Source organism: Macrobrachium rosenbergii, chromosome 13, assembly GCF_040412425.1.
Source record: "Macrobrachium rosenbergii isolate ZJJX-2024 chromosome 13, ASM4041242v1, whole genome shotgun sequence".
Lineage (NCBI taxonomy): Eukaryota > Metazoa > Arthropoda > Malacostraca > Decapoda > Palaemonidae > Macrobrachium > Macrobrachium rosenbergii.
In genome coordinates this window covers 36,318,912-36,344,210 of record NC_089753.1, presented here as the reverse complement: position 1 = coordinate 36,344,210, position 25,299 = coordinate 36,318,912, and the positions used below count along the sequence as shown (strand labels likewise).

The following is a 25,299-nucleotide window of genomic DNA, read 5'->3' as shown; positions in this document are numbered from 1 at the left end:
ATCAAAGCCCCAGATTTATTGAGGGCAAAATCATAAGCTGTACTGTACCAAGTTTTGTGTTGATGTAACTCACCTACATCAAACTCAGGATCCCAAGTTTGTGGGTCAATCATAATGAGCAACTTCAGGATGTCCTCATCCTGAAGTATTCCAACTAGCAGCAGCTTATCCACCAACTTTAGGAGTGGCCTGTGAAGATGAAGAGAAAGTAATTCACCAATCCATATCAGGATTTTAAATCATCCATAATGAGGAGCTTCAATCAGAAAAATCAGCTGCAATACAATTCTCCTTGAAAACTTCAAAGAATTTGACATCCACAAGAAAAACATATCATCTATTATTTTTAAAAAAAATAGCATCTTTATTCTCAGATGAATGAAGAACAAGACACAGCAGCTGGAACTGTTTATAGTGTTTTAACTCCTAAGAACTACAGATTAGAATCTGAATAGTAGTATGTTAGGTGCTATCTCTCATTAAACTAAATGGAATATCAGATTAAAGGGGTGGAAGAGGGATATATACAAGACATATTTGGACTTGAATGGCAAAATAACACAAATATCAGATATCATAATATAAAGAAAAGACTGTGAAATCTCTTTTCCATTGATTAATGACTGATACTAGCTATTCCCAAAAGCTTCTGATCTTTATCCCAGTTTATCATCTGTGAATGTATGATGTCCCACCTAAACCACTGGCTCTCTTCAGTGGCAAATGTTGGTCCACTTTAGTACTTTTTTTCAGCCACAAGAAATTGCAACCCAGTGTGTCTATGGAAATTCTCCAGTTCACGAAAAATTTAAAGTGAACTCAAGTGATTTTCTATCTAATCTCTGTAACTCATCTGCATTCTTCATAAACCTTTGCATGTACAAAATGCTAGCTACCTCTACTAGCATTAACCCTCTTTTTCCATTTTATTAACCTAGGCACACCATGTATTTAAACCAAACAATTAATCATTATTGTCTCTGCAACCCTACAAGTTACTAGGGGCTTATCAGAACTATCATTACCCGTAGGAATAGCCAGCCAAGAACTAACAAGAATTCTTAAGCCCAACATCAAATCCTTTCATACATTCTCCCAATGCACTATCTTAAATAGAGTGGGCTTTCACTGCTGTTTCATTCTTACTTGTTTTAGTCACTACTCTACACCCTTGAAGATCAATAAAACAAAACTATGATACACAACATTCTTTCAATTTGTAGGATAGATGACGAACTCTGCACAATACTGTATCCCTAACCCTCCTTTACAAGTGCATGAGGTTATCTACAATTATATGCAAAGTAACGGAGGAAAAATCTTGGAAGGGAAAGGAAACAGAAGATGAAGAAATGATAAACAGTCAACGAAACGATAAATAGTAGTAAATCACACATGGAAGCTCACACTTCACACAGATTAAATCTGAAATGATACTGTAAGCTGTAACCTAGCACATTAACTACACATCATTGACTACCAGTCAAGAGCAATTTCTGTTCCTAAGCAACACATTCTGATATTATGTCAAATCTTCAGACATATGTGAAATTTCGTGTTTTTGCTTTCTTACATAAAAATAATTAAGGAACGCATAATGAAACTGTGTGAGATTTTTTTTTAAGGACTACAATATTCCTTATCATCTTCATTTTATAATACAATCTGGTTTCACCTGTCACACCAAGTAACCTTTACATACTGATTCATTTATTCACTGACAAATCAAATTGAACTCAATGGAGCAAATTCATTAAGATAATGAACCTGCAGACCTAGATCAACTCTACTGAACAAAACATGGGTAAGTATGACAACAACTGATACTAGAAAAATTTGGTGATCAATTATAAAATCTGCCTTATCCATCTTAGCAAAATACTTCACACAAAATAAACTTCATAAGCAAATTGTTTCACTAAACTAAGCAGAACAACAGGAAAAAGTAAGAATATTATACTTACACAAAAAGATTCTCATTAGAACCTCCAATGGGATCTCTGTTATGCACTTGATTGGTTTTGACTGCATCACCAAGAGCAGTCATAACAAACTCTCGGGCTACATCCAGTGGGAAGTATGGTGAAGCAAGGCCCTTGATGGTTTCGATGTTGGTACTGTGGTGATGAATTTCGTGAGGTATTGGAGAAGCTAACATAGAGTGAATAGAAGCAGTTTCTATGGCACCAGACTGACTGAATCATTTACATACCATTGCATTTTGATTTTGATGAGAATTGAGAAAAATTTCCTCAGCATACGAGATTGGTATCCAATCACAAATCACATTAAGAAACGTCAGCGGTTCATAAAAAGGATCCTCAACAATTCCATAGGGTTGGGCAGAGTTGGTAAGCATTTGTTGCAGAGAATTTTAAAGGTCACAGTAACATGGTGGTATTCCAACACCAAATATTTTTTCAATGGTAAAATGTCAGTAGTTCAGTATAAGGTAAGTAAATTCATTGCCAAAAACATCAGTAAAAACATCTCAGTGGTTTTGAAGTCGAAAGATGAGAAGTTACGTCCATCGAAGATGAGGATCAGTAATTTTACGGCCAAACACCGGAGATGAAGTAACAGGTCATCATTCATAAGTTGACCCGGCAGTCATGTGGCCAGACATCCAATTGCAGAGCACACAATGTGTTAGCCAATACATCCAGTTTGTTACAGTAGCCAAGGATGGAAGAAGTCACAGTTATGGAGTAGGCCGTGCACCGAAGTTGGGGGCAACATTGTTCAAGCATGGCGATCAGCATGGTTCAGGGATGGCACGGTCGACAAGGATAAAAATAAAAGAAATAAAACAAAAAAGCAAATAAAAGGCTTAAAAAAAGAAATATTCAATAGGTCTTCATGGTAAATGTGACTGAACAGTTAAAAAAAAGAAGTAACCAAGTTATACAGTACAACGGAGATACAACGGGTGTTACTGTTTGTGAGGCTGGAGTATGAGTCATTCTCTCCTCAAGCATCTACTGTAATCTAAATGGTTATTTGGTTAAACGATATTTGAAAGCAAACCACTGTTAGTGTTTGTAATAAAGTATAACTTCATTTGTACAGAAATGTTTAAGGTTTAAAAATAAATAGAATAAAAATAAAATTACGGGTATTTGCTGAATATTATAAAACAATAATCTAGTAGGAAATAAACCCCATATATTTCTTTTGCAAAATCAGATAAAAAGACAGGGTGCAACAGAAGGGTTCCTTCAAGCAACTACTAAATCAAACTTCATTCAACAGAAAAGGACAGGAAGCCCGCCTTACGTTTCTTAAAGTTCACTTCAGTAATGTTTACAGCAACAGCTATTAATAGCAAAGGCATTTCATGGAGGATCTACTTAAGAGTATATTTGTAGAATAACAGAATAACTTTTGTTTCATAAATGCAAACCTATGTGGGAAACAGGCCAAGTTCTGATCCGGTTTTACAGCAAGAGAAGCACTGGTCAGATTGCAGGTAAGATCTTCCCAGCTGTGGAGACCCTCCATTTCACTTTTTGTAAGTTATCATTTCTTAAAAGCCATGTGCAGAACCTGATATGCTAAATCAGCTGCTAAAGCTGAACAGCAAACACTTCAACACAGTAATAGGCTTATAGTTGTGAAACGACTAAGTTTTCAAATTTTCAATTTGGTCTTACGAAAATGCCAAAATTAAAAAAAAAAAGCTGCATAACTATACAGTATAGAATGAAGGTGAGCAACTCCAAAGCTTCTCAAGAGTACCGTAAGTTTGATTTTAAGACAAATTCATTAGTTATATGTACTGATTTTTTACAGAAAAACTTTTGTATATAGAAAGTCTAGTGATAATGCAAGCACACTAGGTTGTGGGAATATTCATATTGCCCACTTTGATTGTATACCGAGTGTTAAGCTAGAAGATTTGTATTACAAGGAGTTGAAATATGTGAAAATAAGGCATATAAAAATGTACTGTGTAAAGTACCTAAATAGCGCCAGCTTACAAAAAAATCAGAACCCACTTTAGTGGTAATCTCCAAAACAAATTGTGCTTTAAGGGAGGCCTATTAACAACAAGACAAAATATGAAACATAAATAATTATCAGTGCATTGTGCAACAACTTTTATGAAAATTCACTATAAAATACAGATCAGCAAGGCCTTTAGTACCAAAGCCAAGATACAAATAAATGAAGTTAAGTTGGGTGTCCAAATCAAGATCTATACAACTGCAGAAAAATACACAGATCTAAACCACACATTAAATAAACAACTTTGAAAGATATGATTCAGCTTCATAATCAGCAAACAAAAATACATCAATACATGCTGGTTACTGCTGTAAAAGATGAAAATTCAACAAAGGTATTGTTACAAATAACTCATGTAAAGATGTGGTAAGCTTCAACAAGTGTGACAGGGAGCTCTCCTGATAAGAACAGGTATGTTCTTATCATTCATCTAACTTCCTCAATACTAAATTCTCAAATGACTTGGTACAGAAAGTAAAACAAAAGGACTCATCCTAGAAAGGAAGTGGAGGGTCTTACCTTCATCAAAGATTAGTATTTTTGCCTCAAGCGTCAATGAGGGTTCTGTAAAGTAACAGGTTTGTTTTTCATACAAACACATCTGCAATCATGTGAAAAACCACTGTGGAATAACTGCAGACAAGAAAAAATCCTGAATTTTGTAATCACTTATTAGCAAAGTAATTTGGCAGTCATAAAGCCAACACTAGTGCCAAGTACAAAATGTCAATGAATGACAAAGTATATCGATGAGAAATAAAGGATCAGTATATTTCTCAATAATTTACCTAATTGTAATAGAGTACCAAACTATGATGCAAGACATTATTGCATGATTTATAAATCAATTTAGTTTAGAGCAAGTTCAGTTGTTAAGTCTCCCTTCCTTAAAATGCATGTGGCTGCTCCTGATGTAAGAAATTAATAATTTTCAGGAATATAATTAATCCACATTCCCCCTCCAAAGAATTTCATTAATATACTGAAAATGTTGTTCAACAGAGAAAATAAGTAGCTACAAATCAAAACAGTATAAATAATAGAGAGTAAGTATGGCAGTCTTGGGTGCTATAGAAACCTTAGGTACACTACTAAAACTAAGACTATTGCATTGCTCAATCTAGTACATGTGAAATAAAATTCTAAGGTATCTTTGTAACATTATAAAATAATGTCTACTACCCTAATTCTAAAACTTTAGAAACTTATTTCACTTCTATCTATTGTATTAGCAAAAAATTATATGGAATAACCAACCGAATTCTGCTAAGACCGCAATCAGCAATGAAAAACAACTCTTAAAAACTACAGTACTAGAGTCTACTTTGGATACAAATTAAGCAAATACCAATCATACACTAAAAAATTTCCCGTTCAAATGGCCTTACTTAATGGCAAAAGAAAATTATGAATACTGTAGTTATTATCATTATCAACGACCAAATAAAATATTTCCTAAATGATTTTTTGAAATACCAAGAGTATTCTAAGTATTACTGTAAAAACAAATGACATTAGTAATCAAGAAAAAAACATTAATTCTATAATTTTTCTCAAATTCTAGTAATATCTTGATTAAATGTGCCACATTTAATCAAGTTCAAAAGTAAGATTATTTTCACGCAAAATAAGAAATATTAAGGATTGCATTTAAAAAAAGGGTGGAATAATTATACATACGAAATATCAGACATGGACATTATTGGACGGACAGATTCAGTGTGGGTAATAGACATTGAATTGCCCACAGTTTCATCTTGGTACATCTCCTTCAAGTTTGGACTCAATGGAACGATGAACTCATTCTGGGTCACTTCCCTGTTATTTAGAAAAAAGTATCTCAGTAAAGCAATAAAGGAATAAAAAATAAAGCTTAAAATTTAATTTAACAAAGCTTAAAACATAAGAACCAATAATCTTGTACACATTACTACAATAACTTTAGAATTGTCAAAGAGCGAAAAAATAAAAACAACTCACATTGTATTGGCAAAGCTTTCCAAGTGTAGAGAAATGAGGAGGTTGTAGAATCCCATACGCAGAGGACCAGACATATATTCATTCTGCATAGCATACAAAAGCTGTTTCTGATCTACGTGAGAGCACAGCGTGTGAGCAGCACGGTAATTACTTTGGTAACACACTGCACAGTACAGAGCCAGTGACTGTGCATGGAAGCTTAGTAACTTCTCATATTCAATGAGTTCGAGAATGTCGATGCATCTGTCCTCCTCGGGTATATGGAGAGCGAGCATGGGCACAGCATCTTCAGCCAGCATAGACCAACCACGGATGTCAGACAGTTTTAGAGCATGGATCCTAAGATTGATATTAGGTACCCTTGACCACTGGTTGGCCTGTCCAAAAAGAATGTGAAATACTATTCATTTCTTTTATAACTTGGTCCAGTTTTCTATACAATAATTTAATGTGACATTAAGCATCTAAACTGAAAACATGGCACAAACAGCCCAGTGCAGTTTGATTAATAAAACCCGATGGAAAAGTTATCATCTAAAAAGCTCACTATATCAATTAAGCAGGATTCAATAACATCAATGACAATCTTCATATAATACCACCCTCATAAGCACTGACAATATTTCAAAACTTTGCCTTTGCAGTAGTCTGATTATTCTACAGCATAAATAGTTGCACTTCATTTTCAGATAAAATTCAGCCATAAATTACATACCTTCAGTATCTGAACCCTGAGCCTAGGAGGCATCTGAGGAACAACATGTTTATCACTGTTCTGCAATACGGCTGCACTGAGTGGCAATGTGGTAGGCGTTCGGCCAAGCTCAATCTGAAGGACTTCCTTGCTGGTAGGTTCTAGGAAGACACCTGGGAAGAGCTTGGTTCCTGGTTCCATGCGGTACTTGTGTCTGGTGTCCTTGCCATCGCACTGAAGTGTAATAAAGCCCGTTGACGTGTCGATGAAACACCCGATAAACATACCCTGTGAAGCTCCTTTACCACCAGCTTCAGATGTTACCTCTGCATGCAGCTCATCAGCACGGAACATATAGCAGCTGTGACGCTCTACTCTGTAATGTGAATGCAAAAAATTAGTAATACACTATGCCAATGAAGATTAATACATGTCTCAAAAATTCAACTGGCCAGTGTAACATCTGGAAAATAAAATGTAATAACATTTCAACAACAAAGCTCCCTGAAAGAATACAACCAAAGCCACAATAAAAGGGTCACACATGGAAACCAATTTATACATGTAATAAAAAAATATTCTTTAAAAAAAAAAGTAATATCTAAATTATGCTTTCAAACACATCAAAAAGGGTTTTGTTCAAGAAAGGCTGAGAATGATACTGACGAAGGTGAGAAATATAATATAAACACCAAGTCACAGCATGAGGCTAAGATCAAAGTTAGGAGAGATGACCTCAGGACAACAATCTTACTCCCACAGATTAGTTTTGGTATTAGCAATCTGATAAGGCTGAATCTCTTACAAACTTTATCACTGAAATAATACAAAGTGTATTTCAAAGCATGCTCAAAATGAGGCATTGTCTCTCTATACATCAAAATTTCCTAGTCATTCTTAACTTGCTTTAATCTCAGTGAGGTTGCTTGTTTTTCTTTAATGAAAATTTCCCATGCTTTATCTAATCACCTTCTATTCCAATACAATAGTGTTACTGTTTATCAACATTTTGCTTAAGTAGCTATTTGGCATTCAGATAATGAGAACTTGATTTACAATAAAACAATATACAGTAAACCCCCGTATTCGCGTTCTCATGATTCACGGACTCACCTATTTGCGGATTTCTCTATGGAACATATACACATTATTCACGGAAAATTCGCCCATTCACGGTACTGAGAAATACTCACTAATTACTGTATTTTCATATCAGTTTCATGTCTAAATGCACTTTTTGTGATAAAACTATTACTGTAAATTACTCAGGTATAAGCATTTTTAGGGTTTATTTTTTGTGTTTGAACTATCAAAATAGGCAGTTCTAAGTGTTTTTAGAGGGGTTTTAAATATTCGCGGATTTTAGCTATTCGTAGGGGGTGTGGTACGCATCCCTGGTGAATACGGGGGGTTTACTGTATTAGCCAGTTATCTGGTTCTGGAATGATGCGATAAAATAGGAAAACATCAAAAGTGTTCTTACGCGCTCTGCACAAGACCCTCCTCTGTGTATTCTTGAACAATGACAGATCGTACTTTACTCTGATCAAAGGCAGTGTCATGAATGTGGTACTGAGTAGTGACCCAACCAATGTAAACATGAGCCGGATCTTGACCAGGGAAGATCCTTACACCATAGAAGTATTCATTCATCAATTTAAGGCACTCAGGATCAAAGAGATCCTCCTCACGGATTTCTTCTCCAGCACCCTGCGAAAAGGAATGGGTATCAATTAACATATCCAGAAACCATATTCCTTGGAAAACTCACATTTCAATTCCTACACCAACTGAGGTGGTGTTTCCATAAAATGGCAAGGATTCAAACCTCTAAAAATATGCTCTTTATGCTCTTCTTATCAAGATTTAACATTGTACAGTAGATAGGAAACAACCATCATAAAACATCGCTAACACACAATAAAGATAACCTTCAAATGATATTTTAATTGGCAAACTTATTATTATTTCATATTTTAAGCAGTATATTCAGTCTCCTTTAACTAAAAAGCATTAAGTTTTATAGTGTGCAGTAATCAAAAGAGAAAAAATATCTGAAGTATTAGAATTTTAAAAGCACACTGTATTAACAAAACATTTTTTGTTCTTTACCTGACGCTCAGGAATAGCAGGGGGAATGAGCTTGCCATCAGCAGCATTTGACAGCCTAACTGATGGGGACCTGGTCTTTTTGGCTCCATGTGGCACCTCCAAAGTGTTACCTGAGGGTTCTGGGGTCCTGCCCTTGCTTCGAGCCCTCTCGGAGCTGGCATCACGTTTCTTGCTGAAGAACCTGAAGCAAAGCAAAAGTACTGTCATTACAGTTATAGTTAAAATCATAGCATCATATTTAGTGACCTACTTGGCAGCTGCTTTTCTGTATCAGTATCAATACATGAACTTCATCAAGAAACAATAAAGCAAATTAATATAAATATGATAATAACTAAAGATACTTTAAGTATACAAACTAAACTTCTTGATCACAGAAGACATAAAAAACTGGACTTATACAGTAATCTAGTTTATATGCAGTGCACTGGCTATCTTGAATACATAAGTGATGGAGGTGAAATACCCAGTAAAAGTTATCTCATATAATACAAGTAGGCTGCAGGGCATCTTACAAGTGCCTATTGAGCCTGTCATTAAAAAAAAAAAGTAGAAGGAAGAAACAGTACAACATGAATACGGATGAAATCAGTGAAAAGAACCTGGCTTTGATTTTGTCTCTCGGATTCAAAGCACAAAAGCAAAACCGTATAGAAAATAAACCATATGGAAATATAACAGCAAACGATGAAAATAACACCAACATACATAAAAGTACTTCTCATGATTTCACAAAAAGTAAAACATTAAACATACTGTATGTACACATGTAAAATCCAAACATATAACGTATAAACGAATAGTAACTTCACAGAGATAAGACTCAAATGCAGAAAACTGCAGGCTCAAATTGGAAGAAAATAACCAATTTAAAAATAGTCAATTGTACCTAAACCACTGAATGTGCACAAAAAGAATATGGAATACAGGTAAAACTACAGTATTACCTCTTAATTATATCATGAATTATGATAACCTGGAATGCCCATAGTATTTACATTGTAAAAATACCAAGAACCATAAGAATAAAACAATTTCACATGCATAATACAGTACTCTGTCCTGTCAAAACAGTTCATCACAAAGTGAACCAATACTTTGATAAAATTTACTTGTATAAAATAACAAGATGCTGGTATCTTAATTCTTGGAACCACTATGAAGTAGCATTAAACAATAACAATTGGTCCTATTACTCTAGGAAAAGCTGGTATTAGGAAAAACAATATTTACTCTCAGGAATTTCACTTCTGTACAAGGGTTAAACTAATTTACACGGGCACTCTAAATACTCAATACAATGTCCACAGGTAATATAAATGGAATAAATAGGTGTAGCAAGGATACTAAGAATAAAATACAGTACTGTACATGGAGAATAAAATCTGACAGATATCTGAGCTGGCAGAGGAAAATGTTGGCACATCTAACCCTCAACTTAGAGCAATGAACAACACTAGTCCTACAAGAATCTTCTCAGGAAGCAACAACATCTTGGTAATCTTAATGGAGGTTGAATGGCCATATTTTTGCTGTTACACTACAATGGCCTTGTACCGGTAAGGGTTCTTGCTGTTTTAGCAGCCCATAAGAATGAGTACTTAGACTTCCAATAATTGTTTATAACACCTAGGTCCTACTCTCAACATTCTCATCCATTTCTTAGCTATGCAGTGCTTAACTCAGAAATGCTAATATTATTTTCACAATCCTATAATCCTATATGCTAGAAAAGTGAGATAATATTAATACCTATTTCAATAGATTTAGATCTGGGGCAAACAAAACAAGGATTATTTCAACTTTCAAGAGCCATTTGCTTTATAGCTCTATGTACAAATATTCATTTAATTAATCCAATCATATTTGAGCCTTTGGAAACAACTCCCCAAGACTGATCTGAATCTCAGAGATGAAAATGTTAACATGCCTTCATAGGCTTACTATGTCTACCTCTAAGAAACTAGTTTTACTATTCAGATGGTCATGTAGTTCTCTCTTGGCAGTTCAAGATTTCTATCCAAGGATACATTATTATTCTCATGGCTTCCAACCGGACATCCCTTCAACTTCTTAAAAGGACCACTTCCCTAAGTATATTGCTTTAGATAATGATCTCTGGTTTCTTGAGCGTGCACTGCTGTCACTTCATAAGCTGTGACGCACTCTTCTCACTTCACATTTCCATCGGCATTACTGTATGTGAAACCCATAATATCATTAGTCAGCCAATTTAAAGGAATTAGTTCTTTATATTATTCGCCTTTGCAATAATGACCTTTCAGTTTCATCTGCATTTCATGGAATTTCTTAAACCCACTGTCTAAGATGCAGGCTTGTATTCATCTTGGATGGAAAAAACATCTTAGCAGCACCATTTCCATACTTTTTAAACTTTCCCTTTCTTTCCATGTAGTGTATGAGCTTAACTTGAATTCTTTGCTGGTGAACTCTCATAAAAGCAAAGATCTGATCTATTCAGGGAATGAATTTACAATTAAAAGGTAAATGGAATTCCTGACAAAGCTAGCAAGAACAAACTGAACATCATGTTACATAAACTACCGTACATGCTAACATACCAATCATATTTTGCAGGACCCGATTTGATCAAAGAATAAGCATGTTTTGTAAATAAAATGAAACAACCCTTAATGATGATAAAAATGATCTCATGGGGCCAGCTTAAAGGCAGCTGAATGATAAATGATCACATGAAGAAGGAAGTTTAGTGGACAGAATGGCAATACAGTTGATAGCATTTGCCTAAAAGTACAGTTCTAGAATGATTTCTTCTTTATATATACAAGAACTACCTTCTGGATTTCTTTTACTATTTTATAGACTACTTTATATCTTTTTCACTTAGCTATGATAGGCTTTGCCACAATGCAAAATGAACATAAATACATTGTGTCCAAGCCTCACAGGACAGAGATAGTACAGACGCTTGAAAGACAATCATTATACAGTATTATTATATATGCAATCTTCTTTTAAGAAAATCCATGAAAAATTACTCGACTGGAACAGTAATAAGCATGACATTACTAATATCAGATAAAATAACATAATAATAAAGCTTGCGTTTTAAAAAATAATGACCAATGTTATTTTTACAATAGCTCTAATTGCTGGCTGAGACAAATCCAGATCTAGCAAAAGCAGTAATGACTCTGCCAGTGATATCATCATCAGCAGAGGGTACTTACTTTATCATACACCAATCCCATCCCAATTTTGTTCCATTTTCAAGGACAGATTAATGGTAATACCAGGTGACAGGGCAAAGAAGATGCTTTCTATACTGGTTTACTTCATGGAAACTTGAAAAGAGGCCATATTTCAGTCTACTTGTATGAGATGCCAAGTGGCTATTTATAAACTGCCTACCTGAAACCTTCATAACACACTGTCTTATCCAACTGGCACAAGTGAGTTTTATGTCATCTAGACGCGGAAAAAATTTTCATTGCGTAACAAGATTCAGTTTGTTATTCATCTTAATGAAAGGATGTCAGTGATAAAGACAGACTGACTGGCTGGTGTTTGTTGCTTAAGACAAAGCCTGAGAAAGTTAAAGAAGTCTGATATCACGTGCCTAGCTACCATCTCAAAACCCGTTGAAATGGTAAAGATTTACATATAAGAACCATCCTGAAAACGATAAAGAATGAAAATCGACAGTTCCAGCTTCTACTGAATCTGAGGGAGCAACCTAAAGCTAAAATAACTTACAATACTGTTGTTATTAAATAAAAACCCTGAATAAAAAATGCTTATACAAAACCAGCAGAACTCACAATACTATGAAGAAACAACGTGACATTCAAGCTAAATCAGCAGAACTATTCATTGTTAATTCTTACTAGAATTTTAATCAAAAGGCTATAAATTTAAAAGCTGATATAAATTACAAGATGTAATGCTCTATTCACACACATTAAGCACATTTGGTAATGTGAATTATGATCACTGAATAATCTGAACATAACATAAAGATATGTCTATTTAAAGATGACATACATGAAACATCATGAAAGGAAATAAAAAATAGCAAACGGACAATCAAAAGTGAATGCTGTAAATGATCCTTTCATAAAAGAGCAAATAAAAGAATGAGTTGTTTTGGTGAGTGGCAGTGAGTATTTTCTGTATGAGTGACATCACTATGAAGGCATTACCACTTTTGCTGAAATGCCATTCAAGTTAGGTCTTCTGCTTTGTCTAACAAAAGCTGCTATTGTACAATAATGTTATTGTATTTTAAATAAACACATTAGTACTTGAATGCAATTTAAGCTTATGTTTTCGTGGGAAAAGACTGGAACTTTACTATATGCTGTGCAGTCTCAATTATTAATACATATAATCAGAACATTTGACTGATGACTATAGGTTTCAAAATTCCGATAGTTTGCCGACAGAAAAATCTGCACTCTGGGTAAATGGACAATCAAAAGTAAACGCATTCAGGGCAACTAAAAATTAGTGCATTTCCATGGCAAACCAAATGTATGAAAGCTGGTTAACAATAATTGCTCAGTAGTTATTGCTAACACTTCTTTGGCTAAAAACTGGAAAGCTGCAATTCAGAACAATACAATGGAAAACCCATCAGATGCATCTATTCATAAGAGAACAGTTGCTTAAAGGAGTTCTGATGGATAGCACAATTCTAGTCAGGGATATAAAAAAGGGTTTTAAAAATAATCTAACCTCTGATATACTACTAAGATTCTATGACAATAAATATGAAAACTGAACATTTTCAATTGTGAAAGTATTACTTTGGAGGAGTAAACAGGAATTTACAGAATCATTCAAAAAAACAATATCACATAACTATAACAGTATATGCATACCAATGACAATTTATTAAAGAACTTGATTCTCAATCTATAGGAAAACTTGAGAACATTAAGAATCAAAATAATAATAATGAATACTTCTACTCTGTTCCACAATTATTAACAAAAAATGAGCTATGTTTCTAAATGCTGTACTACCACAGTGAAAACACACAGTATAATGACATATATCTATTGAAATTGCACAGATCATGTATCATATACTTGGAGATAACTTAGTATTTTCCAGAAACTTAACCATTATGTAAAATGGCAATGGAAGGTTTAATTAATAACGAAATCATTAACAATTGATCCTTTAGATAATAAGGGAGCTATCATACAAAAATACAAGCGTTCACTATAATAAAAATAGTATTTACTTTCAGGCTTGGCCATATTTATCAGGCACAAAAACATTTTGAAGGTATAACCGATCCGGCTATTCCCATAAGTTTTCCTTAACAACCTTACCCAATTTTTATCGCAACTTGCGTTTGATCAGTGTTGCATATGTTAACAAAATGCTGTAGAAACAAATACAGCAAAAAAAGTAATGCAAATAGGATTTTAGAGTAAAATAAATATTCTACAATTTATTCTAATCTAAATTTTTAAAAATATCCATTTCAAAACTCTACAAATTATGAATGACCAACTAGTTACGTACAATTTACAGAATTCTACACAGCCTTGTAGGGTACAAAAAATACTGTAATGTATCTGGGTACACCATCAATTCCATGTGGAAATGTTTAAAAGGAGGAAGAGTGGAATGGAGAGTAGAGGGACAAAGCTTACTATGACTGAAAAAGAAGCCACGGAAAAAGTATAACTGGGAAAGCAGCCAGTGAGAAGAGGTGGGTGGAGGGAGGAGGGGCACTCACTGCGATGCACTAAATGTAACAGATGCTGTGACAACAGATGCTCAGAATTGCAAAATATATTGGGAGTAGGATACTTGTGATGCAAGAAATGTACAAGAAGAGCTAATGGGGAAGAACGAAAAGTGGAAAACCTGGCTGTGACAGAAGATTTCTTTTACCTTGGAGTAACACTGACCCATGAAAGAGGTACTATTGAGGGAGCAGTTAAAGAAAATAGCTGCAGCTTAGATGAATCTGAGAGAGACGGCTAATGCACTGATTAAAAACATCCCATTACACTATTAGTGAGAGCAAAGAGATCTGATGCATACATAAGACCTGTATCAGCAACATCACTAAGCAGCAGAAACACTTGGTACTGAAAAAATGGAGATTTTTAAAAAGTGTAATTGCAGCATGGTATATTAAGGTTCATGGCCAGAGTGCAGTAAAAAAATTATACTAAGAATGAAGAATTGGTAGAGATATTCAGTGCCAAGCAAGTGGAAAACAGAGATTAAAAAAAAAAAAACTAATGAGACAGGATGAAGAACAGTTGGTCAGTTAAAGAGAAAATATTGGAAGTATAGTAGAAAGCAGACCTATACAAAGGCCCAGGAAATCATGAATGAAGAGAATAAATGAAGATCTAGAGCTGATGGGAGTTCAGACAGGGAGTGCAAAGGACAAAGGAGAGTGGAAAGACCTCATTTTTCCTCCAATCCAAGAATAGGAAAAGTTGATGTAAATATGTTCATGATGATGATCACAGCATTATCACTTTGAAGATAATGGCTAGTATAATAAAGAATGAAAGGTTCTAAGAGATAGATATGGTTTACCAGGGAGGCACTCTTGCCAGATAAGTATTTAGCTAAACCGAGTGGTGGACAATATAGTCACCATTATACGTACTCAAAACACTTAAATAAGAAAATTCATGTAAGTTTACAATAAAAATGATGTATCATAAGACATAAGATTTATAGATGAGAGAAGAAACTAAAACAAATTCTGACCATTTGCTGATTACAACTAGGAGACTTTAATTTCTTCTTAGTGAACAGACTCATTACCATGGGCTCTACGCAGCAGGACAAACAAAACTAACACTGAATATCACTTGGCATATGCATTAAGAACTTTGATTATATCAACACTTTTCTCTGTCATTAAATTTGAATATGGAATTCCAGTCCTCAAAAGATCAAAGAACATTGCAATCAGCAAAAGCAACACCAGTAACACAGAAGAGAAAATATTGCACAACAGACTGCTTAGAGCTCAAAAGAAATGCCTTGGAAAGTCAGTCACTCTGTTAAATTGATGAAATGACTCTCCTGAATAATTTCAAAACCAATGAATGTGAATTAAAACTGACTATCCTCAAGCACTTCTTTTAATGCATCAGGTCATGACCATACATGAAGTTAAGTTTAACAGAATTTTGATACAGCTATTTCTATATACTGTATACTGTACTGTAACAGAAAATTACCAATAACTTATTAAAAATTAACTTCTTTGGAACTGAGTCTTCATGTATAATCTCTAAGACCAAAAAGCAATGAGCAGAGTGTGAATGAATGTATGGACGCACAAAATGGAACGACAGTGGAAAAGGTATAACAAAAGTTGAATGCGTGCTGGTTATCATTTTCCAATAGATATAACGTAGCGAGAGAGACCAATAAATAAGAGGTAGACTTCGATTCACCAATACCTGGCAGCCATGACGGCAGTAACAGCGGTGTGGAACTGTCTGGTGATCCCGGCCGGCGGGGGGGACACGACAAGGAGGTCAGTGAGGGTGCCAAGAGAGCCACCTCCCCTGCCCACCCTAACAAGCCAGAGAGGTTTTATATCTGTTCTTTTTGATAACTCCCACTAGGGTTTTTCATGCAATCTTTTATCTTCATGTATATCAGTCAAAAAGTGGTTCTATTACCTTTGGCGTCTTTGGCTACAACTTGGCTTTAAAGAATGCAATATAATTTAAGAAAATTATATTTTCATAATACTTCCTGGAAAAACAATGGGCTCTCTACATCCCACTTACACTTTAATCCCTTTAAGGAACAAACATTATAAAAGCTCTCAAAACGACAGTATAAGTAATTCTCCAGAATTGTGGTATGACGGTGCAATAATAAACTTATCAAAATTGTGTAAAAAAAAAAATACCAGTAATTACACTATATCTGAATCAGCTTATGAGAATCCTCTGTCCTGATGGTTAAATGCAATGGACTTGGCAGACCAATACTCTACTAATAAATGATACATCAAAGATATAAACATTCACCATTAGCCCTCTACATTCAAGTTACCTAAAATATACAATACACTAGTAAAAGCAGCTTACAGCATATGAGAAAAAATAATAATTGACAACTACGAAAAGAAAATATGAATGAAGGGAATAATTGAAGATATCATTTCTTAAAGATGAAGCAAGATATGAAATAAGGCAAAGCAAAAGATTAAAAATAATTTGGCCAAGAGTAAAGCTAAGCAGAGGGCAAAATAACTTTCTGACTATGTGAAACTACAGTGTGACATGAAATCAGCACCAAATCCCAGAGGGAATAGAACCACATACACATCAAAAAAGGTCTTTCTAAGTGTCGCTTTGTCTTTTGTGGCCAGATGGATATTGCCCCGAACGTCCTCGCCTACCGGGGTTGGATTGGGTTACCTCAGCCACGAACTTACCTGCTTTTAAATCTCAAACGACGTTCCGTCAAGTCCTCACGAATCAGGTCCATGCTTGCAAGAAAGACACTCGAGGTCATGCTTGCAGTTAGCTCATGGCTACTTTGGATAACTCAACAGTTGAGGATGCTTCTAGCAAGTTAGTATGAGAATCATCTCTGTCTCTTTTGGGGAAAGGACAGAACGCATTCAACATAAAAAGATTACCCATTTATCATCTTTTTCTTTTTCCATTTTTTTACATTACTGAGATTTCTTACTATTATTATTATTATTATTACAGTAATTATTTCACCATCCAAGTGATTTACAATGGTTCTCAACAGATTTCAAGGAATTTTACAAATTCAAGACTAAATGATATTTTCCACTTCCCATAATGAAGCAAACTAAATACTGTACAGTACAGGCATCTCAAAAATGAAATACCCACTATAGTACTTTCATTTTTTTTCTTTAATTAATTACCATAGAACTCCCCATTTAATTATTATAAAATCACTTGTCATAATGCAGACTGATGAAGCTAACATTCCTTAAAGATTCAAGTTATGCAATAGATTGTAAAATAGTTATTTAAAACCTACATTAGGAACTCAGGTGCTCACAGAATTAGCAAAAATAATTAATTTCAAGTGATGATGGGATTCAGTGAAAAAAAATCAATTCAATGAATTTTAGTTACTGATAAAATACTAATCCATGCAATTCCAATTTTCATTCACCACACATTTTAGTGCTGCTACCTATAGTAGCACTTTCTACCCTAAAGGTGTACTTCCTCTTCTGATAATACAGTACAGGGTTATCTCTAGAATTATATTAAAATGGAATATCCATAAACATTACATGAAATAGTACCAGGGCAACACAAATATCTTGACATTTGGACATATTCAATAATAACGTAGAAAATTACCAGGACCAATGTATCAAATTAGGAATACACCATAAAAACACACACTAAATTCCCTTCTCCTGTGGTGTACCAACTAATATCCTATCAACATCTTTAAGGGGAAGAGTTATAGGGAACTTAATTTTGCTTTGCATTTCCTTTCAAAACCGTACCTGAAGGGGGACTTTCCACGCTTCTTTCTCTCAGATGGTTCTGGAGGAATATCCTCTCCGCCACCTTCAGGTGCTTGTGCAGCTGTTGGGGAGAAGAAGAAATATATTTTGGTAATTTTAGCAACAGCAAACTTTGCGGCAATTTTAAATGAAATAAATCATTATACATTCTATTGTGAATTTGCACAGGAAATATGATCATATCATTTCAGCTGATGTTTTTACATGTATATTCATTACTTACAATCTTCTTTTAATTGAAAAAAAACAGTAGGCAAATCAACGACTCCAATCCATACTTTACTGTAAAATAAATCTACCTCAAAGATACACAAAAAAAATGGAAGACGGAAATGTAAAGACATCCTTCTCTCTGAGAGGCTTTGCAGGGTGTTACCACCTACATCACGCTGTCTTGCTAAAAATTCTTTGCAGCATCATTTCTGCCTTTAGATCTGTTCTCCTTGAGCTCTTCTGAAATAACTGCCAGTTTATTTAACATTACCTTGCTCCAATCTTCACTTAGCATTTAAGAATAAATCACTTGAGTGAGCCCTGTGAGTGTCTAGAGGTATTACTTACCAGTCTGAACAAATAAACAAACAAATAAGTATAAATAAATATGTATGTGCATATATATATATATATATATATATATATATATATATATATATATATATATATATATATATATATATATATATATATATATATATATATAGTATATATATATATATATATATATATATATATATATATATGTATATATAGTATATACATATACATATACATATACATATATATATATATATATATATATATATATATATATATATATATATATATATATATATATATATATGTACAGAGTATATACAGTGAACCCCTCAGATTCGTGGGGATGCGTCCCACATCCCCATAAATAGGTCAAATCATGAATGCTTAAAACCCCTCTAAAAACACTTAGAACTGCCCATTTTGATAGCTTAAACCAAGAAAAACCCTGTATAAATGCTAATACCTGAGTATTTTAATAGTTTTATCACAAAAAGTGCATTTATTCATGAAAATTATATGAAAATACAGTAATTAGTGAATATTTCTCAGTGAAAAATACCGCAAATGGGCGAATTTTCTGCGAATGATGGCTAGATATGTTCCACTGAGAAACCAGCGAATGCATGAGTCCATGAACCATGAGAACGCGAATACGGGGGTTTACTGTACTCTATATATATATATATATATATATATATATATATATATATATATATATATATATATATATATATATATATATATATATATATATATATATATATATATATAGAGTACAAGCAGTCCCCGGTTATTGGCGATCCGGTTTTGTGGCACTTGTCTAGTGACAAAAATCAGTGATTTTCGGCGCCAATATGTGCCAATTTCCACTTACCAGCACCGATAATCAGGGGTATTAGCACTGATACATACTAACAGGCACGATCTCCGGTTATTGGCGCCGATAAGTGCCAAAAATCGCCGATTTTCGGTTATCAGCAATTTTCGCTTATCATCACGCCATCAGAGCAGAACCCCCGCTGAAAACCAGGGATTGCCTGTATATGTGTATATATATATATATATATATATATATATATATATATATATATATATATATATATATATATATAATACCTGAGGAGCTCAATGAAAAATGGAAAAGCATGAGAGAATAAGGAAAAAAATTAACAATAAAAGAAAAAACAGGAGTTAAATACTGTGCTCTTACCTGGTTCAGGGGTTGTCTTTCCTGGTTCCTTGGGTGCCAGGCCTTCATCAGCTTCTACCCCTTCCTCATTCGTGTAGTGCAGCTCTGTTTATATGTAACAGAGTAAGGCACTCATCTATGATATTTTTTGTTGTTCATATTAATTTTATTGTTTTATACAAATTTCACTATATTATGGCAGACTATTCTTATGCAGTTCTTGGACGTAAGGATATTTAATGGTGATGAGTTATTAAATTTGGCATTTTAGTTTTTGAATGAAAGCCAAAATAAAATTCCTGCATCAGACGTATTGAAACCAAGTGAAAATGAACCCTCAACACTGTCATACAAAAATGTATCAACAAATGAAACATTAATATACATAATGAGTTATAATTCATATATATTCTAAAGTTTTCACACTAGGCACAAGACAAACTTTCTGACAGACAGCCATATAGCTATAGCAAGATAATTCATCTCGGTAACTTATCATTCATGCAATCTAAGAACCTTCTCATATCTGCCTAATACTCATAAGGCTTACCTTTGATGTCAGAGAGAGAGAACCCTGTGTCTACAAGTGAACTCTGGAGGGCTGATGGTGGTTGCAAATCACCGTGGTGGATTCTGCTCTGACGGTTCTTTACCTCCTCCCAACGTGCAGCTTTCTCATCTTCCCTAGAAAGAAGCAGAGAATTCCAAACACTCAATATTAATGAGGCACATAATACCATTAATTACTTAAGGGCCCTACATACTTTTGGACTACAGGCAACTTTTCCAGATGTCCTTATAAAACTTCACTATTCAATAAAACAAGAGCAATGAAGCTTCAGCAACTAGTCCTTAGATTACTTCATGATCTACATAAATCTTCCTCACATTACTGTTCAAGTATGATTTTTACTTATAAGAGCAAAGATAACTTACACTAGTAAGGGGCTAACAAATTTTTCCATTCTATTACAATAATAATATAAGTGAGATACAGTATTCCAAAACTTCTGCTAAACAGAAGAGGATATTCGTTGAATACAGTAGTACGGTATCCCAATGAATACTATATTTTTAATACTATAGCATAAACACCTTTAAAAATTCTTGCACTTACTCAATAAATTCTTGGTCACACACAACAGGTAGAGAAAGTCTGAGGAATTCCCAGTTAGCCTTCTCACACTGCTCAAACATCTTTGAGGCAATTTTCAGGCATGGAGGAGTCTCTGAACCAGCTGGAATACGGGTTACATCGATAGTGGAATCTGGGAGGTCATCATTGTTCTCAAATATTGGCTGATCTTTTGTGTACCAGAAAGTTACTGGACGCTCCATATTTCTGGAAGAGAAACAGACACTCAATAAATAATGTAAAACTTTTATAAAATTCACACAAATTTCACTGGCATTCAGTAAACAAGCAGAGTAGAAAATAAACAAATGTGAATTAAATACAGAGTTCTCCATCTGTCCATCTTATTTAATTATCTTTTCTTCAGTTTTTACCTGTAATTTATAGGCAAACCCTTGTGCCACTTAGATTCATCTTACTCTGATCATTAATAGGTTGATTATAGCAATGACTGCTCTCTGGTTATTTTTTAAGACCCTCCCATCTTGGGGGAAATGGTGGCTCATTTATGAAAAAGTGTGAATTTTTTTATGATTTCAAACCCTTTACTTCTTTTACCACAGCCATAATACCCAATTACTAGCAAACAAAAAAATGCTAAAATGTATGTTAAAATTTGCGAAATGGTACTAAGATCGCGGGTGAGATCTCCCTTGCTACCACTTCGGATATACATGGGCAGTTATGGAAAGGACAACACAGAGGTCATGACATGGTAGACAACACCTCCACATGAACCTCAGTTCCAGGTAATTCCTTGACAATGTTCTGTTTCCATGATTAGGTATCCTCCAGACTGCTGCCACCAAGTTACTTCCCTCTTTATCGAATATTACCAATGAATCAATAATGTCCATACTGAAAGGCATTTAATATAAGCAAGTTAGAAGTTATTTAAAAGGCCTAAAATATAAGCAAGTTAGAAGTTATTTAAAATCTTGTATAACTACCTAACATTGCTATTTAATAAAATGAAATGACTTTTTTTTCTTTAAGAAATATCTTTAAGAATAGGATAAGGTGAAAACATCATACTGGCCGAACTCTGACATATTAAGTATTTAAAGGCAAATTCTACCCAACTCTTTTGACCTTGGCTTTGGCTTTTAAAGTTTGCATCAAATGATGAATGGTGTATTTCTGTTTGTCACTGAATGTGTATTTGTCTAGCAATGTTGTAGCTCAGAGGTTAAAAAAATAATTTTGTACAGTACTGTATCATTGCTGTATTTGTCATTCTTAATACTGTAAGTGACTGTTATAAGTTTGATTATTTTACAGGTGTTGATAAGGATTCATTATATTGTTTCTTAATGTTTATTTCTGAAAGTTTATAAAGAAAATCCTTTTGAGAGAGAGAGAGAGAGAGAGAGAGAGAGAGAGAGAGAGAGAGAGAGAGAGAGAGAGAGAGAGAGAGAGAGAGAGAGAGAGAGAGAGAGAGAGATTATAAATGTGTTAAGAAAAGGTCAGAAGACAAACACATAGTCACATACATACACTTAAAATTCCCTACAGGTTTTTGTACTGAAATAAATTTTAAATTATTCACGGCTGTCCACTGCAAGTTTTTAAAGATGAGCAAACATCAAATGGATAATAATAATAATATTAATAATAATAATAATAATAATAATAATATAGGAAGGAAGCAGACCCTCTATTAGCATGTCTTGTTAAAAAGGATGGCTGCATCGTGCAAACTGATCTTATTCTGTATTGAGTTTTCTCAATTTTTCTTATAATTCGCTTCTCTTGCACTTTAATAACGGTCAACAACTACCCAATGTTCATATTTTGGCTACTGTAAAAGTACAGGGTAATGAAAACTGGTGCAGTAAATCCATAGACTTTCCAGCAGATCCTTCGGGAGTTCCTTCTGTCGTCTTTACTGTACGGATGTAAAACAGCAAGGTGTCCAGGTCTTCATGAAATCTGGATCTCAGGAAGTTTTACCTGTATGCTTACTGAACCTTTTCACTGAATTGTAGTTGACGAAAGTGATGATGATGATTATACTTGCAGATCATACAAAGGGCTTTTTGCGCATAACAGTTAATTTTCCCTAGATGGCGATCTCACCCATGGCTTAACTACTACTCTTTTAATAAATCAGTGATTTAGCACTCAGTTTGGCCAACCAAACTTTACACTGAGGATTCATTTTGAGAAAGAGGGTTTTTATGTTCATGAATTGTGTACATACTATATAAAAAAAATCTTCAAATGTAGAACACTGCAGTGAAATTGGTTGTTTAATGGAAATTTACAATGAAATAACTGAGAAGCTTGTAATTCCAAATTTGTAATGCAATCTACTAACAGTTCCTCTTGGCCCTCATAGTGCAACCAGCTTCTTAATCTTTAAGATCATTTAATTTCCATACGTGGTTGCTCCTTATACGTCACATGGTTTTGTAAAGGTATACCTTTAAATAAGAATTACCATGGAAATTTTTATCCAGTTCAACTTATGTGTTCTTGCTTCCCTTAAACCAACAAATATTTAATGAAATGATGTGGTATTTGATACCTAAGCTTAATGGTTATGCCTGCCAGTATAATATCCATGTCTAAAATGAATCCACTTAGGAAACATTTGCAAAAGAAACACAACTCATTAGCCAAAAAAGGAGAACTCAAAAAATACTGTACAGGTAATTTAAATGATGCCTGAGTAATTATAAAACTGAGATGCAGAGATAGGACTAGAAAACTTTTACTTACACACAGAAAGGCTCATAACCCTCTTGAAGACCGTAAGTGGTGAAGAACTTCAACTGGTTGATGTCATGACCAAAGACCAAATGTGCTTTCTGGCCAACGCCCAATGTCAGAGCTGGTACAAAAGCTTCACCCTGAACGTCACTGAAAGCTGTCTCAGAGCCACTAGCATCCATCATGAGCTCACCATTCAATGAAAAACCTGAGTGCAAAAAAGTATGTTAAAAGTCTACTGAAGGAAGAGGATGGATAAATAAATTCCTATTACTGTTCAGTCTAAATGATCTTGTCCTAAAGTCAGGCTAATCCTATTGCAATACAAAGGTATTCTGATTTTTTGCACTAAGCTAAGTTGCTGCAAAATACATCAAATATCATCAGTGCAAGCCTTGATTCCTAAATATGAAAAAAGCACTAACACAAAACAAAAGAACTACTGTACTTTCTAATAAGCATTTAGCACTTCTACAGATTACTATGGTGCAGTACATCACATGATATTTAAATTAAACAGGTTGCATTAAAATTGTGTTAAGAGGTACCAAAGCAATTTATATTTGCAAAACAATGATGTTTTTTAAACACTTGGGACTAAGCTGACTATAAGAAGCCATGCAAATTCTGAAGCCACACTTTAAAATCAGTGTGTTTCAAGATCTACTATACTACTGACAATACGGCTGAACTAAAGGAGACCAAAGATTTTGAAACTACCTTTAAATAGATCAAGAATCTAAATTACAAAAAAGATTAATATTTTTAGAAAGCAGTTATGAGGAAAAAAAAAATAAATAATAATAATAATACGTAGTGGAAAACTTCAAATCCACAGAGGTTTACCTATAATCAATTATACTATAATGGTCAAAGTTGAAATTACAGAAAGACGTCCTACAGCATTTGAGAGGTTGATAAATACCCATCTATTGGCTGTATTTTCAGCTGCCAGTGTTTGCATATTTTTCATATTTCTGGTTAAACTAAGATATACTTTTATATGTAAACTACTGAACATTTTAATTCTTTCATTAACTATTCACACTGTTGTGAAGTATCTTTACAACAATAATTATATCATGAGCAAAGGCCAGTACTTTAATTACTGGGCATTTATAAAGATATGGTACTGTAGTTTCATACAAACTTCCCTAAAGGTACTGTGTATGTTCAGGCATTTCATCATTTATACATATATCCAGAGGCATTTCTATATGTAAATATATGTCACTAGATGAGTTTTCAAATATTATTATGCTCTATTTCTTTGGAACCTGAGTGAAACCTACTGCAATGTTGGGGGATGGATGGGGGGACAGTCAAAGTAAAAATGTTACCTCCTAAAATTCCAAAAAAAAAAAAGTCTGATGTAAAAGTTTTGTTATTCGGAAGATCTTTCACTT

General features: G+C 34.1%; 2 protein-coding genes across 31 annotated transcripts in view; both read right to left on the bottom strand.

Annotated features, from left to right (window-relative positions):
• The window catches only part of RyR (Ryanodine receptor), a 319,932-nt gene that overhangs the window by 113,213 nt on the left and 181,420 nt on the right, over positions 1 to 25,299 (bottom strand). For 24 of the 30 annotated variants that reach the window (XM_067115198.1, XM_067115213.1, XM_067115211.1 and 21 more), the window contains 12 exons: positions 23,903 to 24,101; positions 21,161 to 21,385; positions 20,594 to 20,727; positions 20,065 to 20,148; positions 18,297 to 18,378; positions 8,795 to 8,975; positions 8,166 to 8,392; positions 6,704 to 7,058; positions 5,989 to 6,365; positions 5,689 to 5,826; positions 1,965 to 2,195; positions 74 to 189 (listed from right to left, as the gene is read on the bottom strand). In XM_067115198.1, coding sequence (XP_066971299.1) covers positions 74 to 189; positions 1,965 to 2,195; positions 5,689 to 5,826; positions 5,989 to 6,365; positions 6,704 to 7,058; positions 8,166 to 8,392; positions 8,795 to 8,975; positions 18,297 to 18,378; positions 20,065 to 20,148; positions 20,594 to 20,727; positions 21,161 to 21,385; positions 23,903 to 24,101 — 2,349 coding nt within the window. The remainder of the gene's footprint in view (positions 1 to 73; positions 190 to 1,964; positions 2,196 to 5,688; positions 5,827 to 5,988; positions 6,366 to 6,703; positions 7,059 to 8,165; positions 8,393 to 8,794; positions 8,976 to 18,296; positions 18,379 to 20,064; positions 20,149 to 20,593; positions 20,728 to 21,160; positions 21,386 to 23,902; positions 24,102 to 25,299) is intronic. The other 6 variants (XM_067115210.1, XM_067115212.1, XM_067115226.1 and 3 more) reach the window with 1 other exon arrangement.
• LOC136845191 (uncharacterized) lies at positions 16,172 to 17,448 on the bottom strand. Its single transcript, XM_067115228.1, has 2 exons — positions 17,226 to 17,448; positions 16,172 to 16,350 (listed from the first exon to the last, which is right to left on the bottom strand). Exons 1-2 carry the CDS (start codon positions 17,303 to 17,305, stop codon positions 16,224 to 16,226), a joined length of 207 nt encoding a protein of 68 aa, XP_066971329.1. The 5' UTR covers positions 17,306 to 17,448; the 3' UTR covers positions 16,172 to 16,223.

Bases quoted from the DNA above. Each gene is read 5' to 3' on its own strand.
- LOC136845191 (XM_067115228.1), bottom strand. From the start codon at position 17,305: ATGACCTCGAGTGTCTTTCTTGCAAGCATGGACCTGATTCGTGAGGAC. The intron at 16,351-17,225 runs GTAAGTTCGTGG...CTGGCTTGTTAG, and splicing joins CGTTTGAGATTTAAAAGCAG to GGTGGGCAGGGGAGGTGGCT.